Raw genomic sequence first — 19,716 nt, forward strand, 5'->3', positions numbered from 1 at the left:
AAAGTTATTTTCTTTGGCTCACAGCAGAACATCGCACAGCCTCTCACGGAGTTATTGAGGATTTTCACCCCATATCAGCAGCTCATCAGCAATTACTTTTCTGCACACAGATCCTTAAAGATCCAGGACATGATGATTTGTTACACTTTCTGGGCTGAAACAATCATGAAGGAAGACTCCTTAAACAAGTCGCTACCAGAAAGGGAGTGGAAAGATGAGCACTTCTAGTAATGGTAGACAATTCACTTCTACCTCAAAACCTGAGAACAGTCCTATATTTATGTCCAGGCACTGCGAAATGCACATGTACTGCCTGTATTTAACTCTCTGGATATATTAAAATCCTCAGCTTGCCTGACCTTAATACTCTGATCCTCCTATAAAGTAACCATCTAGCTTTTATTTTGGCTTTATGGCACCTGATGTTTTGGCAAAATTTGTGTTTCCTTTGTTTCCAAGGCCTAAGTAAATTTAAAGAAGCTATTACATTATTTTTTGTGTGATACAGTAGGATTTGGATTCACATGATGATGTGTGACCATAATAGATGAAAGGTAATACACACTTCCATTAGATTTATTATGCATCTCTTACACTTTTGCTTCTGTCTATATATTCAATACCTTTCGAATAGTTTGTTTGGTTTAGTATTTTGTTTTGTCTTTTTCTACAAGCAGCTCTTGATCCAAAACAAAACAAAACAAGGATTTCTCATGTCATTCCTTTATACCACGTGGTGCCAGCCAATAAAGATTAATATTGTTTTAGAGATGAGTGTTTTCAAAAGAAAAATGGCGTTCTGCTTTTCTTATAGCCTTTAAACAGTAAGACATTCAGCCTGTTACCATTAAGTCTTCCTGTGGTAGACAGAGTGGCTTAAAAGGAGCCTTGAGTAGTATCTTATCATAGAATCATAGAATGACCTCTATTGGAAGGGACCTTACAGATCATCTACTCCAACCTCCCTGTCTTCCTCCTGTGCTGCTTTTCTCACAAAAGAAAGGTCTGAGTCACCTCCTACAGAGCTTCAGTGTATTGTGGAGCATTGGCAGTGTGCAGCACTACACCAGTACTTGGTTTTTTAGGTTAGAGAAACACTACCTGTGACAAAAGGCCCAAGCTGCCTTCAGCCTTGCTGAGTGACAAAACACTCAGTGAAGGAATGCACGCTGCAAAGACATTCACGCTCACTGTGTGCCAGTTACCTCTAACTCAGAATTTATCTCCCCTGGCCAATAAACTCCTCAGACCTGTGGGAATTTGCCATTTTGGGTCACAGCTTTGAGTCTTCTCCAACATACCTCAGTAAACAATCTTCCCAAAGAAGCTGTAGCTTCAGAAAGCGGAGGGTGAGATACACAGACACACGATACTATCAAACCAGCTTCTGGGGCAGCTTTGGCATCCAGTTGTCTCAGGTCTGGTTAGTCCAGACTATGAATTGAGTGTCACGCTGGGAGAAGAGGCTTTTCCTATTCCTTTACTGTTCTCCTGCCATGGCAGTCACTGTCCTTCAGTCATACCCTCCGGAGTTGTTTTCCATCCGCTTGGGTAATTCTCTGAAAATATGTTGTTAAATCACTCTTCTGGACTGTATTTCTCCTTGACCTGCTGTGGTTTTATTCCTCTAGCATTTACTGACTGATAGCTAATCTCCGTGTTAACCCTTCTAAAAGCAGCTGGAAAGGCAGTAACCGTACCACCTGCTGTGAGCCTAGGGCTGCCGTGATTATATTGCATTCCATTTCAGTTTCTGTTTCAAACTCAGCTTTTGACTGATTGTTTCCAGTACCACTAGCCGGGGTGCTGCATGACCTTAGATTTAAAACGTCTTATACTGCAGCCATGTTTATAATAAAGCATACTAAAAAGGCTTTGGGTTTTGGTTATTTTTTTTCAGCTGGCCTAATTTGCTTGGAGAAACTTTGTGGAAGCTCGACAGATCTGGCAGCAGCATCTCAGCTAGCTGAAGAGCTGGCTCAGGGCACTGTGCCATGCAGATACTGCGCTGTTTCCGGGGGTTGCTGCTTTCTCGGTTTTGTCATTCAGATGCAAAGTCATGATGTTGCTACATTCAGTGCCTCACACCTTTTCTGCCCTGGGAGTACGGGAACGTTCCACGATTGTCTTTCCCTTGCAAATATAAATCTATTTTATGCTTTTATCCTAAAGCATTTCCAGTTTCTTTGTTGTCTGATACACCATTTCTATATATTTTTCACTTCAACTTTTTTCACTTCTGCTTTTTTCCTTTTGGAAGCATAACTTCCACCAGCCTGAAAATATCTTTCTGTTCTGTAAAGTTAAGTTTTCCTGGATCCAAAAAATCACTTACATAACAAAACATTCAGGTTCATCTGGTAATCCCCTTATCCCTGTGACTCTACTGTAGCGGGTACCATGACACAACAATCAGCTCTCTTGCCTATTACCTAGTTTCTTGGAAAAAAACCCTTTATTTTCCCTAAGGAACACTGTTCACCATGCTCCTGATCAAAATCAAAATGTCTTTTTCTGCCTACTTTTGTGTTCCCTATGATCTACAATCTTGAGCTCTGTTGCTCCTGGACCCACTGCCTATAATGGTGAGTATGTTCTCCCACTCGTCCTTCTCTGCACTCAAATTGTTCCTTGCTATCATTTGCTCGAGGAGTTGTCTGAAAGAAAACAATGGGTTCAGAATTTAATGTAATAGGTCCATTTCTTTAGAAACCCCAAGTTTTGCTCATGCACACAAACAACTATTGTTGAGAGACCAGGTATATGAAATTTCCCTTTCCACCTTCTTCTTTTGAGCCTCCCTTCCAGCCCCCACCCCAAATAATTCTGACTCCTTAGAAGATTAGTTTTTACATTTAAGAGAAAGAAAGAAAGAAAGAAACAAAGCTACCAGCCTGAGTATCATGAAACTTCATAACAGAGTAAGCTTAGCAGTGTCATCACAACTACTGCTTCACTTCATCACATTACAAGGTATCAGCTTCATTCTCCATTTAGCCTGAGTGCTGGCAAACGTCATTTCTGCATGTACTCACATTTCAGCACAGTATAATCCAAACTCCTACACTTTCTAACCAGCTTTACAATATGCTCATTTACTCCTTTAATACTGCTAAGAAGTGAAAAATAAATGCTGTAAGTGGGAGTAGTTCTACTAATTTATTGCAATGAAATAATGCTCTAATGCATTGTAATACGTTTTTAAAATGCAATTTTCATATTCATGCAGACAATAACTGTCAAGATATTTTAACAGACTCCTGCTCTCTTTTATCACACCCTCTTGTTTTGAAGATGCATGAGCACAAGCATTCTGGCTTTCATGTTGGAACCTTGGTTTCTAACAATCGAGTGAGACACTTCTTGATCTCAAAAGCTCTAAACCAATGTTTTGCCCTCCAAGCACTAAGGAAGTGCTATCCAAACTCATTTAAGCTCATTTCCTACCCATGACTCAGAGGATTGGGATGGAGTAATCTTTTTTTACAGCAGCCTGCGTGGTGCTGTGTTTTGGATTCATGACTGTAACAGTGTGGGTAACAGTGCATTGGCTATTGCTAAGCAATGCTTGCAGTGTCAAGGCCTTCCCTGATTCCCACTCTGCGTGTCCAGAGATTGGGCTGGGAGTGGCCAAGAGGCTGGGCAGGGACACCTTTGAGTCAGCTGAACCCAAGTGATCAAAGGCATATTCCATACAATATGGTTCTGTGCTCAGCAACCAAATCTAGCTGTTTTCTTCAGGTGGTGACTGCTCAGAGACTGGCTGGGCGTTGGTCTGCTGGTAGAGTCTCTCCCCCATCCCACTACAGGGGAGGGAGTGAGCATAAGAACCCATTAGCAAGAAAATTGCAGTTGAAAAACTTAACCCAGTTTAGCTATGTTGCATAACTGTGAACTTAGCACCTGAGAGATTTCTGGAATTTAAATATAAAACTGTAGGATCCAGTTTTCACAGAGAGCTTCCTAGGAAGATCTTTTAGAACAGCTCTTCCAAACCTGTGCTTTAATTTGTTATGTTGATCAGATCTGCTACCAGGCATTCACAAATTATTGCTCCTCAGCTCAGGGACGAATACAAAAATGAATCTGTCGCTCTGTGTAGCTCCCTTCCAACTTTTCCAGCAGTAAAGTCATACTTCAATACTTCTCTGGATGTTTTTTTGCATTTCTCCCATTTTCATGGTTCCTCCCAGTTTGACTACAGTGTATTGTCTCATCGAAAGGTCTGTTGAATTCCAAGGAAGAGTGAATCTCTAATTTATAAGTGCACTCTAGGATGGAGTTAACTGGCTCATCATCTACTGCTTGATACCATCTCCATTCAATCATGCAATAAGAAGCAGTGCATGTGACTGTGGAGGGCTCAGTCCATCCGTCATCGCTACTCCATTTCACATGATGCAAACGCTAATGCTCTCGGTCCTCCCAACAGCGCAGCCTCTCTGCCTGCCTCTCTGCATGACTGAGCTGAAGCATGTATTTCCCACTTACCTTCCCATCCCCAAAAGAAACACTATTTTCTGAGTTTCATTTCTTACCAGCCTATTCCTTCTGTCTGAGGACTGTTTGTCTTAAATTATACTGCTTATAGAATTAGTAAACCCTACAGGAAGGAACCTCATAATCCCTTCCAATCATAAATGATATTCAAGACTCACAAATGTCTCTGCTTGTTTGTGTAGATTAGGATCTCTGAGGCTGAATCACCACAGAATGGTGGAAGATGGGTCTATACTTACATTCAGTGTCTGCAGTCTGACTTGCACAGAACAAGTCAGCAGGTAAGTAGAGCTAAATAGTATAGGAAGGAGCTGTATGTCTACAACATCAGGGAGACAGTATTTTCATGCCCAAAAGTGCCAGCCTTTTGTATGATGATTCTGTCACTGGTTAGACAGTGTTACAGTAAGAATCCAAGTTCTCTGTACCAATGGAACCTAAACTGACATGCATGACACTGCAATTAATATCTCATACCTTGTGCACTGTGAGATTCAGAGTCTCCCTCTCAAGATTTTTACACCTCTAAAGAAAAAAGCTTAGGAATTGTTTTCCTAGAGCTGATAGTACAGCAAGGTATGTCAAAAGAGACAACAATTTGATTGGAGACATGTCCTGTCTCTAAACCTACAGGCAAGTTCTAATGTTATAGTGGCACCTCCAAGAGGGAGCAAAGGCAGAAACTTATGGGCAGCTGCTATACACCAAGATGTTTCCCCAAGCTCACCTGAGGCATTGTGCTATCAGGGGAGCTCTCAGGAGCTTTGCCAGCACAGTGCCCTCTCATAACCTTTGCTGAGTACACCAGTGTCTTTGAAAGCTTTCAAGATGATAGGAAGTTACATAAATGCCAAGTACTCTTACATGTAAAAAATCAAAGGTCATCTAAAGAAACATTCTGTTGCTAAGGGATGAATAATCCTGAGGTTAGAATATACTTTCAATGTTTTTAGTAAGACACAAAAGTGCTCCCACTTGATGAAAGCACAAGGGACATGTACCCATCTATGACTAGCATCAGCCAGGTCTTGTCAAAATCTGGCACGTCAGTTGGTGGCAAACTTATCGTGAGCAACCTCACCACAGCACTTGTTTTATTGTCAACAGGCCTGAACACTGCCCTGGTAAGGTGAAGAGCAGGTATTTTACACTTGCACTTGTCTGACTGGGCAAAACTACCAAGCATATATGTCTATATATCTATACCTAGATATAGAGATGGATAGATATAGATCTATAGGTAGCAGGTCCATTTCTCTGCCTTTTTACAGTCCAATTTCACATTTTTATATTGATGGGATGAAACACCTTTTGCACCAACAGCCATTGTTCAGTTCAGTTATACACACCTCCTTTATATCTCAATATCCTGTGCCATCTGTGTCTATGTTCCCTACCCACAGGTAATTTAAGAGAGCTGCTGTAGCAAGGGGCTTTTCAATCTTTTCTTTATCAAACATCTCTGTGTTTCCATGCTGCACCCTTTTTGTTATTCATCTGAATCCATGTTTATGTCTTTCTGTGCTTATTGCCTACTCAAAATACTGAAGAAGTACCACCAGTGAAGATAACCCAAAATACCCCATGTTAATTTAAAATCATATCTGCCAGTTCTGCATTATTGCACACTGTGCTTCTCCCAAAGGCAGCTGCAGTAGTGTAGGTGCTTGGGTGTATCAAGTGATATGGAGCTTTCTATGGCAATTATTCCTTTTAATTGAAAACTGTGTCATGAAAAAAACTTGTTTCATGTGCAGCATGAAAGTTGCATTTGTTCCCAAACAATCTGGGCTTGCTCAGGGTGAGCTGCAAACCCATGCTTTCCAGATAGACACAACCTTTACAATTTTGTCTGGGGGTGGTGAGAAACTGAGGGGGGGGGCTTGGTAAATTTGCTAAACCTGTTAAAATTTAAGCCCATTTATACAGCATTTATGCAACTAGACCCTTTGTTTTTCACTGCCAGGTGAAAAAGATATAATAATAAATGCTTCAAATGGAAGGGGAGGAGTTAAAAACAAAAAGGATACATAATGCCCATAATGCTCTCATGAGAGAGAAAAAAACAGAACCAGAAAGGCCAACAGAGAGACATCATGCTGAAGGAGACAGGCTACTCAGTGAAACCGAGTCCACAAGATCAAACACTTGCATTTCCACATATTGTAGCTACTGTGTGTTAAGGAAATAATGAAGATAAAGTTAGTTCCAGCTTTAATATATTTATAGTGTCAAAATAAGAGTCAGAGGGAAGCAACTGTCTTGCCTTGCTTTGCTAATACAATAAAGCTATAACTTACTTTCCCATAGGAAAACACCATTTTTCCCTCCCCTGTTCCCATCACCACAATGAGTCCAATCCATTTTAGGCCTACCTTTACAAACCCCAGTCAGCTATTCCAAATGACAAAGACCTGGAAATGACCTCCGAGCTGTGGTTTCATACTCACTAAATTTATAGCATTGCCCTTTCTGAAACAAAACTCTACTCATTTTCTATCTATATCATCATAACACTGTATAGGCTAGGTGCCAAGAATGTCTCAAGTTAAAAATGGTCCTCAACTTCTTAAGAAATATTAAATTAGTATTAAATACTAAATTGGTGGGAGAGTGGGGGAGGAAGTGTTCCCTACCAGCCACAATAACCTCCTAACTGAGCAAAATCTCTGTTTCAAAACATATGGCCATCAGTATGCAAGAAGAAGCAGAAGAATAGCTTTAACAATGTATTTGGTTCATTGCAATTCCATACTGATTTAGAATCTCTTAAACACAGAAAGGAAGCATATGACTCCTAAAATCAATGTCAATGATTGCATCACAATTCAGGAGACAGCAAAATGACATGAGCATGCTTCTCACAGCACCTGTCATAAATTGAATAAAGTGGTGATTAATAATGAACTCCTGGTTGAATGGCACAGGACTGGGAAGCAGAGAGTCCTTCCATATGACCAAGTGACTCTTTTTTTCCTGGCCTACAGAAAGTTCTATTTGGTCAGAAAATGTTTTTGTAAGACAGAGGAACAAATCTGTTAGAGGAAGAAGTGTGAATATGAAAGGGAACCCACCAAGGACTGCCTAGAGGCGGAGGGCTTTTCACTGCACCAACAATGTGTTCTATTTTTGGCACCTGCTCTGCCATATGCTGACAGGCATGCAAATTTGATTTGGTTCTTAACATGGCAGCATCCAGTTACAGCTCTGAAGGACATGAAGGCCATAGCTGGTGCTCCTCTTCTAAGTTCCCACACAGGACTTAGCCCTACACCACTGTGTACGCTGCACCTACGCAACAGCTCTGATGAATTTTCAGGGTTTGAGAAATACAGCTGTTGAACAGCAATTTGCATGGAGCTGAAGGGAGGTGGAAGATCTGAAGGCTGCTTTTGGCTAATACACAGTCTCAAGCTGCGCCAGGGGAGGTTCAGACTCGAGGTGAGGAGGAAGTTCTTCACCGAGCGAGTCATTCGGCATTGGAATGGGTTGCCCAGGGAGGTGGTTGAGTCATCGACCCTGGAGACGTTCAAGGGGAGATTGGATGTGGCACTTGGTGCCATGGTCTAGTCATGGGGTCTGCGGTGTCAGGTTGGACTCGATGATCCTCGAGGTCCTTTCCAACCTAAGTGATACTGTGATACTGTGATACTGTGAATACTATGAAAAAAGCTTTGAAAGTACTCTGGCTGAGACACTGCTGTTGATAAATTAAATACAATGAGTGGAGCAAGGGGGAAACTACTTTTTATAGCCAAATTGCATGCCCGGCTGTAAAGGAAAGTTCCTCCTTGGTTCCATGAACACACACACGTGTACACACAGAGGAAAATGCCAGTCAAAGCTGCAACTGCTTTTTCACACACAGCAGTGTGTTTTCCCTATAGGACTTGGATGCACTGCTCACTCCTCTTGGCATAGGCAAGCCTGGCAATGTTGTGCAGAATGCAAAGCACTGACGATACAAGAAAGACTGAGGGAAGCGAAGGACCAGAAGTTTCTCTTGACAAGATCAAGACATTTTCCTGTCAAGTAGATGTGCAGTAATCCCTCTGCAAACGAACCGGCAAGTGCTCCTCAAAGTCTTGGGATAAGCTGGAAGTTCAAAAAAAGAGCAAAGTCCTTGAAATTCAGACACTTCAGCTCCTCACATTTCCTGTGGGGAATATAAATGGCTTCTAAGTACTTGCTATGCCGCATGCCGTTCAGATTTGGTCGCTTCAATTCATTATATTAAAAGTAATACAACTTTCAATTATTCCTTGTAAAAGTACAGATTTAGCTAAAGTATACAGAAAATTCAGTTCATACCAAAATGGTTACAAATTCAGCTATTTGCAGTCCTCCCACAGCCTTCTCAGCATCCTTTAAAATGTCACTTACTTTATCACAGAGATAGGTATTGTGAGGATTGGTGTGCTCTATCAACAGGCAGGGTCTCATGCCCTTCATTTTGGAGACGTTATTTACCTATCCCAAATCACTAACAATTAGAACTAAAGCGAAGGAGTCCGTGTGGGTAAAGGCTACAGGACCAGACTCACAGCTCAGAAGTTTGCACCTTATAAACCTCTCATCTTCAATCTTACATTCAAAAGGTACTTATGATCTCAAAGAAATTGCAAATCAAATGATTACACACGACAGGAAATTAGATAAAAGAGAAAGGAACCACTTCAACACCATCAAGAGAGTCTGTTCGGCTGTTACACTAATGGCAAAAACTGCATTTTGATTGCAGTTTCTGCAGGTAGAAAATGGCAGGTTTTAGACATACTTTGATATAAGTGCACAGACCCACAAAGCATTTTCAGTCCCACAAGGTGTTCTAGAGACTTGTAATCATTTGGACAACACTTCTTTAATTTTAAGCAGAGGAATAACTCCACTCCTGAAAATATCCTCTGGAGTATGCAGCACCTTTCAGCATAAATTCAAGCAGCAGAATTAAGTGTAAAGTACTGTTAAACTTCTGCTCCACTGAAATCAATACCAAACCTTTCACATTTTTGAAGCCAAGTGATGAATTTATTTCTCCTGACTTTACTTTTGAATTCTTTACAGAATCTAATGAAATCTTTGCACTGACAGCCTAATATGCAACCCGTTCTACTTTGTCCTTCCACATTAAGAGAAGAGTCCTACTGCGGTGACAACACCCTTCACTTTTTATGGAATTGACATTTTCCTGCCCTTTTAAACCTCTACAGGAAGGAAATTAAAAATAAAATATCATCATTTCAATGTTTGAGTTTTTAAGCACTGTTATTTTTTAAAGTGCCTGGTGTAACTGGAAAATGCAGGGCACCAAAGCTGAGCGTTTTTATTATCCATTAACAGCATCGCCCATAGGGACTGCACAGTGTGCTGCAATGTCACTGCACACACTGGGATTGTATAAACACACACATATATAAATAGATATTAAAGGGGTGTGTATATATTTATATATATATATATGTATACACACTTGTGTATATTTATGTATACATATATATATGTATACAGGCCAATAAAAGCAAGCTGCAAGGCTTATGGACTACTTCTTCCATTGCCAACCTCTAACCACCCACAAAACCTCTCCTGAGATACTTTGCAACAACGTTATCCAAATTATACTCCAAATATAATTTTTTCCTTTGCTAATAAACAAAATTTTCTGTGCAAGAAAGTGCCTCAGTGAACTTCCCACAGAACAAAACAAACCAAAACAAAAAACAAAAAACCAACCCCCCCAAAAAACCCAAACTCCCCCCAAAAACCCAAACTCCCCCCAAAAACTCAAACTCCCCCCAAACCAGATTCTATGACAACTATTTCTGAAAGCCCATGTTCTATTTCTTTCTTAATAAAAGCACTGCAGAATGATGGGTTCAGAAAACGATTTACCTTTCTTGTCATCGAAGTACAGTGTCTGTTGAGCTGGATTTGACCACTGGAGGGAGGTGTTATCATTTTGATCGACCCTGCAGGTCAAATTTGCTGTTCCTCCTTCAACGACCGTGACGTTCTGTGTAAGTGGAAACTGCCCTTGGCTGCCTGGGGAGGGAGGGGAGGGATGGAAAAGGGAAGAGAGTAAGATTAAACAAAAAACAGAAAAAAGTAAGCATGTAAGTTGTAGAAATGACTTTATTGCAGCAGCTTCACATAGATGACAGTGCCTGAATTCAGCGTGATCTATTCTGACCAAAGTAAGGTAGTACAATGAATGTTAAATATATATCTATATATATATCACATAATACAGTCCCTGTATCCAGAAACAGCAAGAATAATTAAGAAATAAGGATTCCCCCACCACCACCCCTGTATGTCATACTAATAATCTCCTCAGACATAGCCATCCATCAAGGATATGCCCCTGCATGAGGGCTCATGAGCTACATGCACATGTCTTAGTACTACAGGTCATTAACTGGCTATTGAAAATACCACTGAAAGCATAACAAAGCCACATCATCTTTGTAAAACAGGGGGGTGGGTCAACCTTCCCTCCCTGTTTCATTTTATGCTTTTTAAAGTACTCTCAGGATGATGCTTTTCCTGCCAGGTCTGGGAAGTTGGTAGAGAGCAAATGCAGTGTGAATCTAATATTCAGTGCACCCCATTTTGAAAGAATACAAGCTAAACTCATAGGAAAATGGAAGTGATGATGTAGTAGCTCTCTTTCACATAAGTGATTCTATTGCAGAGCATTATGAATCACATTAAATGCTTTCTGCAAAGTCACTGGGAAGACTTCCAAATACCTCTACACAATATGGGAGCAATATTACCCAGGTTCTTGAATCACAAGCATTTTCAATGGCCTAGACTTAAAGTGTTTATCTATTGTGAGAATAACACACTCCTTGCCAAACAGCACAACACAGAATTCCAGCAAGCCAGCAGGGGCAAAGCACGGGAGTAATTTGTAACATGAGTGAGGAAAGAAAAGCTCTTCAATTATAAGCAAAATACATAATTATCTGGGAGACACACTGAAGAATTCAAGAATAGAATGTGAAAGAATGACAATTCAATAGTTGGAATCAAATACATGCTTCATCTCTTCTTTTTATACAGTTTCTTTTAATACAAGAACCACTCAAGGGGAAGTAATGCTGCTACCATAAATAGTTTGTCATGACATTCAAGTGGGATTCGTCAGAAGTGAAAAATCTCTTTACAGTCCCAGAGGAAGGAACCAGCTCATAGACGTGAGATAAGTACATCAAGGAAGTTAGATGTACAATGTCCACTAATTATGCCAATACTGAGTCACAAACCCAGCATAAAACATTCACAGAAAAATCCCATTTTAGTGCTTCTCATGGAAGCTCTTCCCAGCTACGTTAAACTGAGTTGTGACTTCTATACAGAAGGTATGATAACATAGAGTATTACAGGGTCACAGGGTCACAGGAGGTTAGGGGCTGGAAGGGACCACCGAAGATCATCAGGTCCAAACCCCCTGCCAGAGCAGGACCATAGAATCCAGCACGGGTCACACAGGAACACATCCAGATGGGTTGAAACTCTCCAGAGAAGGAGACTCCACAGCCTCTCTGATGAGCCATTTCCAGGGCTCTGTGACCCTCACAGGACCTGGGTTTGTATATTCCATTGTATTGTTTATTATCTTAATTAAAACTGTCTTACTTTTCTTTTTCCAGTCTGTAAGTGCTTCTCCCTTTCCCCTTTCTCTTCCATTCTGGGAAGGAAGGTGGGTCAACAGAGAGCATCTATCACTGATTTGGTGGCTGGCTCAGCCTTAACCCTTGACACTAACACACAGGTTTGCAGATGACTAAGGGATTACTAAATGAAAGATTAACTACTGAACTTCTACTTGATCTGTTGATACTGCTGATCATTTCCCTGTGTAAAACAATTCTGATGGTCTCAGGCCTGGTATGTAAGCATCAGCATCACTGCAACTGTTAGCATTTGGTTAGTCTAACACTCTCCACTGTCTTGGCTTCAAATAAATAATCAAAAGATTTCCATGCAAAGACAAATCTGAGTAAGTGGCATAATTTCTGTATAAATATCAATGTCCTGCAGATGCCTAAAGACAAAAATTTACTGTGTACAGATATTTATTACAAAAATATTTGTTATCAACAGGACAACAGATGAATCACAAATGAGGGATGTTGAAAACACCGTGGCTAATTTAAATGCTGCAAACAATGAATGACAAAACTCTGGTGACATCCTCTGCCCTGACACTTCATTAATCAAACCCTGCTTCTTGAAAGCCACACGGCAAGAAATGCTTGATGACTGAAAAATCATAAACAAGGATGGAAAACTGAAGCAAACAGAGAAGATTTGTCATTTCCCTCCATCTCTCCCCTTTCAATTCCAATGTGTCAGGGAGGCTCCAGACGCTGAGCAAATTGGTTATCGCTTAAATGAGAATTCTAAAAACCCAGCAAAATGCACCCAGCCTGTCATTACTTCCACTACATTACAGGCATCTTCCCAAAGAAATAACCTTCCAAGGATGAGTTGTGAATCCAAGGCTATGCAGGCTGCATTTTTTTGTGCATACAAGGAGCAGTAAAGAGAAGGGTGCTGTGTCAAAGAGCTGGGTTTATGCCACTGAAGATTAGCTCTGGTTCCTGTGGGGACTAGCAGTGTTTTGTGGGAGAGGCCTCCTTCCTGCTAAGTAGACAGGGAACATGTGCCCAGAAAGCATGCCAGCAAAGCTGCCAGCCCAGGCAAATGGCCGGTGGGATGAAGAGCCCAGGGATGTAAACAAGGTGTTCTCAGGCCACTGGCTCTTGTTACAGCTTCTTCCCTGCACTGAAGAGCCCTCCATAATCAAATTTCTCTTCTTTGTGTGGGCACTTAGAAACTCTGATCATATCACCCACTAACCTTCTCTTTGATGATCCAGATAAATAGAGTTCCTATGACTGTATATTTCCAATCCTTTAATTACTCTGTGTCTCTTCTCTGTGCCCTGTTCAGCCTAGAAACTCCACTGCAGAGGTTACATAAGGAAAGGATACAGCATGCCTCCTCTCTACCGGCACAGCCTGGGCCGCAGGGGCAGACGGGGACCCGAGTTTGGCTGGCACTCTGCCGTGATGCCAGTGCTTTTTCTCAGACACTGCTCCAAAGACAATCTCTCCTTCCAGTTCTTCCCCTGTAGCTCTTAGATGTACGTCCTTATGTTCCATCGCACTGAAATATCTCTTTCTCTGAGCCCAGTGACCTGTGCTCTTCATTATTTCATGTACCCACAGCCTTTGTGGCACCTGCAAACACCACTGGCAACAAATGTGTTTCCAAGGATGTTCCTAAAAATCAGCTCTTAAGAACATCTAAACAGTGCAGGACTGGCTGCTTTCCCCTGTGCAAACACATGCACAGATAGATGACTCTTGAATGCTGAGCTCTTATCTATCATCACAATTTCACCTTATTTTTTCAAACAGTTGTAGTCTGCTTAATGCTTGCAAGGGTAGCTTTGAGTAAGTTTGGGTTGTTACTGAGGATGTCATGCTCTGCAAAGCCAGAGGCCTTACAGCAAGCAAAACGATTTTGCAGATTGCAGTTCTGCTTTTTCCAGCCACAACTGTAATTTAGGACATCATGAAAACATCAAAGACTTCATTTACTCATTTATAAACATATTTATAAAAATTAGTATAAAATTGAATAGTTCCTCATGAAGCTTTATTTCCAAGTGGAGCATGATAAGAGTGTCTGTTCAGGCAGACAATTTGGCCACAATCGGATATCTTATTCCTTTAATGGTGGTGCTGGTAGTCAGACTTAATCCCTTGAAACCAAGGAGAATCTCAGGTTTCTAACTCTGGGACTTTGCAAGCATTTGCAAAACGTTCCTGAATCTACCAATGACTTCTCACATGAACTCAGACAATCCATTTCACCTAGGCTTTGCTAACAAAGCTGTGAAAAGGAAATAATGCTGCTGAGTCAGCTTATAAATAAAATGTATTACAAAGGATGCTTATATACATACATACATACATACATATAGATGTATATTTATATCTATATCTCGGTGTGTGTTTTCACTTTTGCTCCCAGCTGCTGATATGGGACAGCTAAATGTATGTATCAGGAGTAGGGGCTTGAGGCAGTGATGTTTTCATTTGAGTTTGTGGATGAAAATGTTTGTTACTTTATTATTCGATTGCTACCGGTCTTAGTTTCACAGACTGCCGTCCAAGTGAGCCCCCCTCAAACAAGAGGAAAAGTAACATATAAGAGAAGAAAAGGCTCAGGAGAGACCTTATTGCTCTCTACAGCTACCTGAGGGGAGGTTGTAGACAGGTGGAGGTTGGTCTCTTCTCCCAGACAACCAGCACCAGAACAAGAGGACACAGTCTCAAGCTGTGCCAGGGGAGGTTTAGGCTGGAGGTGAGCAGAAAGTTCTTCCCAGAAAGAGTAACTGGCCATTGGAATGTGCTGCCCAGGGAGGTGGTGGAGTCACCATCCCTGGAGGTGTTCAGAAAAGGATTGGATGTGGCACTTGAGCCATGGTTTAGTTAGTCAGGAGGTGTTGGGTGATAGGTTGGACTTGATGATCACTGAGGTCTTTTCCAACCTTATTGATTCTATGATTCTATGATTCTATGATTCTATGATATAAAGCCTCTGGATTGAGATAAGGAGTTCGATGAGACTCTCTACAACAGTACCTTAGCAAAAGCAGAAGCAGCAGCAGAAGTCAGCAATAAAACAGCTCCCCCCACCCCAAGCCCACAGGCAGTCCAGTGGGAAAGACCATCACCCCAAACCCAGAAACCAGAAGCAGTAACTGGAACAGGAAGCCTCTCATGATACCTTCTGAACTTCTATCCCCCATGGTGGCTGCAGCCAGCACTTTCATTTTAAAGCTGTCAAGATGCAACCATGATATTGAATATTCATCAGCAGATTCAGCTTAGCCCATGACACTACACCCCAATCCAGCTTCACAAGAACTAGTGGTCAGTGATGCTGTATGCCAGCAGGTAGGTCAATCAAGCACATACCACATCCACTACAGTGTATTCAGTTATGTTCTGCTCCATGACCAAATCTTCAGGCAAGTTAAATGATATTATTGTCTGCCTGGAGAATGGTAATGCAGTGGTTTCACACACATACACTATATATATATATATATATATATTCATGTATATTCCTCATTATCAAAATCATGAACTTATGATTGCTGCTTTTCTGGCTGTTTGGCATCACATCCCTGGAAAGGGGAGACTGGTCACCCTCTGGACTTTCTGGTCCCTGAGCAGGTGGCTGCATTTCTGCCTGCTATGGGATTCAGATGTATATTCCCTTCCCTTTTCCTCCTGTTCTCTACATGCACTGGTGATATCTCTGTAGCAGGGGAGTAAACTATTCTGTGTAAATCAACTGAAAACTCTTCCTCTGCCTTTTCCCCTCTCCCTTTCTTATCTCCTGGTAAGGAAAGAGTAAATGGGGGTTAGTTTAGCTCTTGTGTTAAACCATTAAAACTAATAAATACATAATGACAAGAGAAACAACAAAAGCACTGATGGCAGGCACTGCAGTTGCCTTGTATCTAGGAGGAAGCAAGAAGTTTCATTGGAAAGCAATACAAGGTTATAAGAAGATGGTATAACAAAAAGAAGGTAGCATCTGGATATGTCTGGCACTAGGGTGCACCTCAGTCCCTCTGCTCACTTTAGGAAGCTTTCTTAGCACAATAATTTCAGCTATTTTGACTAGATGGAGCTGTAGTTAAGGACATTCTATCACAAGTTATTTTCATGGTAGTGTGTTGAGGATCAGTTCTGCTTTCCACTAGAGCTGACAGGGTTGTATCTTAGGAGCCACAAGCTGGTTTTAGCCAAGAAAGGTGGTGGTTTGTTTTTGTTTGGTTGGTTGATTTTTAACCCCGAAACCATGGCTCAAATGCACTTACAGACTCTAAACCTGATGTTTATCTCAGTGTGTGACAAGACTTTGCAGAATAATTATCATTCTTTGGTCCATTCTGAAAACATTCATTTCATGAATAAACATCCCATGTTTATTTATGTTTGGCTATTTTGCTTTTTGCTATTAAACTGAAATCTCTGTAATAACTTCCACATTTCCATGTGATGCTTATGTTATACATTCTGATCAGGCTAAATGTAAAGGTGATTGGTGGGTATAAGCCCTGAAAAAACCCATAATCCTCTCTTTATCTGTTTTTTTTTCCTGCAGAGATCTGTTTTTGCAGGAAACAGAATTTCACAGTATCAGTGCAACAAGCTTTGCCTACTCATGTCAAAATCCATAAAAAGAATTAGGTGTGGAAAGCAAGGACTGGCCCCAGGAGGGACTGAACAAGATGTGACAGCAGTGAGTTAACAGTCTTTTGGTGCATTTGCTGTACCTTCTCCTGCCAGCCTGCCCAGCATCCCTGTGAGGTAGATGAAGTTTTATCATCATGTATGAGGGAAAGAATAGAGCATGCAGTTCTATTCACTCTTTCCAGTCTTGCATAGATCCACAGAGCTGTGGCCTTTTGTTTGATCCCTTTATAGCATGATGTCAGCCAACACCAGAAAATCAATCTCGAGTGATTTTTTTTCCCCCCAAATTAATCAGATGTTTTAATATTGATGTAAATAAGGCTAGGTTCCAAAAGAAAAAACCAAACCAAACCAAACCACACAAACAAACAAATCCCAATAAAAACCCAACAGCAAGAACAAAACCTGAAACAAACCAAACCAGACAAACCTCCCCACCCCCATCACAACAGAACAACCAGAACGGGGTAGATATTTGGGTGACAAGAACAGCAACCTACTAATTCTAATAGCAGCTTGTATCTGTAGGGAGAAAACATGAATTTTGGCCTGCTTCCTTAGCAAAGGAGCAAAGCCATTAGGAACAAAAGCCAGTATAGTGGAACATCTACATATTCTGAATCAGTTTCCTGTCTTTCACTCTTAATTTATACATGAAGTAAGGCAAACATCTCCCCAAGGAGCCAAAATGTGATTAGCTTGTCTTTACCTAACCTCAAGAACAAAAATGATACTGTGAATAGCTGGAAGTAGCTTCAAGATCATGCACCCTGGTGCTCATGGATGACTTCAGTGACCCTGCTATTAGCTGGGAAGAGCACATGGCCAGGCAGGCTCAGACCAGAAAGTGCATAGTGGAAAACCTTCAGATGCAGGTGGTTGAAGAACCAATGAGGAGAGCTGTGATGCTGGACCATGTATTAACAAACAAAGGTCTGGTTAAGGGCTTTAGTAGGAGGCAGCCTTGGCTGTAGTGACCATGAAATGATAGAATTTGGTATTGTTAGGGACAGAAGCAGGGCAAATAGCAAAACTTATACCCTGAACTTGAAGAGGGCTAACTTTGTCCTGTTCAAAGAAATACTGATAAGTGTCCTGTGGGGCTAGGGCTCTAGAAGGTAAGAGAGCTGGGTAATATTCAACCACCACCTGCTCCAAGCTCAGGAAAAGTGTATACCCCTGGAAAAAAAAGAAATCTAGTGGAGGGGGCAGGAGACCACATGGGTAAGCAAGGAGCTGCTGGGAAAATAACCAAATGGAAGGACTATAGAAACAGCATCAAAGCATGTCAAGATGCAACAAGGAAGGGCAAGGCTGTCTTGGAACTAAACCTGGCTAGGGAAGTGAAAGCTGACAAGAAGGGCTTCTCTACATACAGCAAGAGTAAAAGGAAAACTAGGGAAAGAATGGGTCCATTGTTAAATGAGGTGAGAGACATGGTGACAGATGATGCAGATATGGCAGAATTACTAAATGCCTCTTTGCCTCAGCCTTTGCTGCTAGCACCTGTCAATTGGGCCTTCCTAACTTGCTGGTTTAAATGATAATGATTTAGCCTCATATCTGGACAGCACACACTTTGTAGATTTCAACTGCAGAGCAAACATCCTGTAAAATGTTTGCTTACTGAAGAAGTGTTGTTTAAAAAAAAGAAACAAAGCAAAGAAGAAAAAGAAAAGTGTGCTCTGGTAACTATTACATGCTCCAGTAGCAAAACCACTTGCAGAGAAAATTTGAGTTAATAAGAACACTGCAGAAACTTATTATAGAATGACAGAGTTTTGGGACACTGAGAAGAAATAAGTCAGAAAATGCCTGTTACCCCCAAACTGTGCATTCAAGGTGAGTGGGCTTTTAAACATGCCTAAGTAATTACTAAAATGATCCAAAGGACAAGAGCATGCTGGTGCAGCCACTGATTTCAGACTCCAGAATTCATGTTAGAGAGCTATAGGAAGCCTTTGCTCCTTCCTTCAGTCCCTGTGTTTCAGACACATGTTTCTTACAATGGTAGCTAACTCCAAACTGAGTCCATCTCTATTGCAGTGAAGCAGAGTGCAGGAAAAAACAAATGAGAAAATTATGTATTGAAGTACAATTCTTCCATAAAGAGGGAAAGGTGTGAGAGACAATGCAGTAAGTTTGTGCAAACAGTGCTACTTCCTAGAAACCTGACCAGAATGACTGTTTTTGACTCTTTTCAGACTACCGCCATGGTATTTGCTTGTGAATGAAGAAGAGTATCCAGAGAGGGTGCTTACTCTGAAAGGGGCAAAAGGCATTCCTCTCCACACTTCTAAATTCCTGATGGAAGTTTCAAATCCAGAAATAATTAGAGTGAGCCTCATCTTCCCACAACTGTGATAAGAGACTGCTGAGTTTGCCCATTCTCATAGCTGCAAATAAGCTTTAGAGCTTTGCATCACTTTTTGCTGTGAAGTGCTGTGCTCAATTCTTTGTGCTTCCACAAACGTCAAAAGCCCTTTTTTTTCCTCTAAAAATGAAGGCAGGTGCTCAATTTGAACATGAAGAATAAAGAATTGGGCACTTTCATGTATCTGAGCCTCATTGTCCCCACATTTCCATTCCTAATCTGTAAAATGAGAAGAACGGCATTTCCCTGCCCCACAACAGTGCTCCAAGGAGACAATGCACAAAAGGATTGCACAGCAGCCAGATAATAGGATAGTGTAAGAAATGTATAAAGCTGTGGTGGAGACAACTCTACATGCACAGAAACCCCTCTGAGATCTACATCTTGTTACAAAGTTAGAATATACTATGTGCTTTCTTCTCATCAAACTAGCTCATACTCTCAGGTATCACAACCAAAGAAAGTAAGGCAGATGTCCTCTCACAGAAGTCAGTCCAGAGCCTCCATTGGCTCATGTCAGTAACAGGCAGCACCAACTTCACATTAGTT

General features: G+C 41.2%; 1 protein-coding gene across 4 annotated transcripts in view; it reads right to left on the minus strand.

Moving 5' to 3' along the window:
- The window catches only part of CADM2 (cell adhesion molecule 2), a 620,606-nt gene that overhangs the window by 170,324 nt on the left and 430,566 nt on the right, over positions 1-19,716 (minus strand). For all 4 annotated transcript variants that reach the window (XM_068144419.1, XM_068144417.1, XM_068144416.1 and 1 more), the window contains one exon: positions 10,390-10,539. In XM_068144419.1, coding sequence (XP_068000520.1) covers positions 10,390-10,539 — 150 coding nt within the window. The remainder of the gene's footprint in view (positions 1-10,389; positions 10,540-19,716) is intronic.

This window comes from Melanerpes formicivorus, unplaced genomic scaffold (genome assembly GCF_026170545.1).
Source record: "Melanerpes formicivorus ecotype bairdi unplaced genomic scaffold, bMelFor1.0.p_v2 SCAF_11, whole genome shotgun sequence".
Classification (NCBI taxonomy): domain Eukaryota; kingdom Metazoa; phylum Chordata; class Aves; order Piciformes; family Picidae; genus Melanerpes; species Melanerpes formicivorus.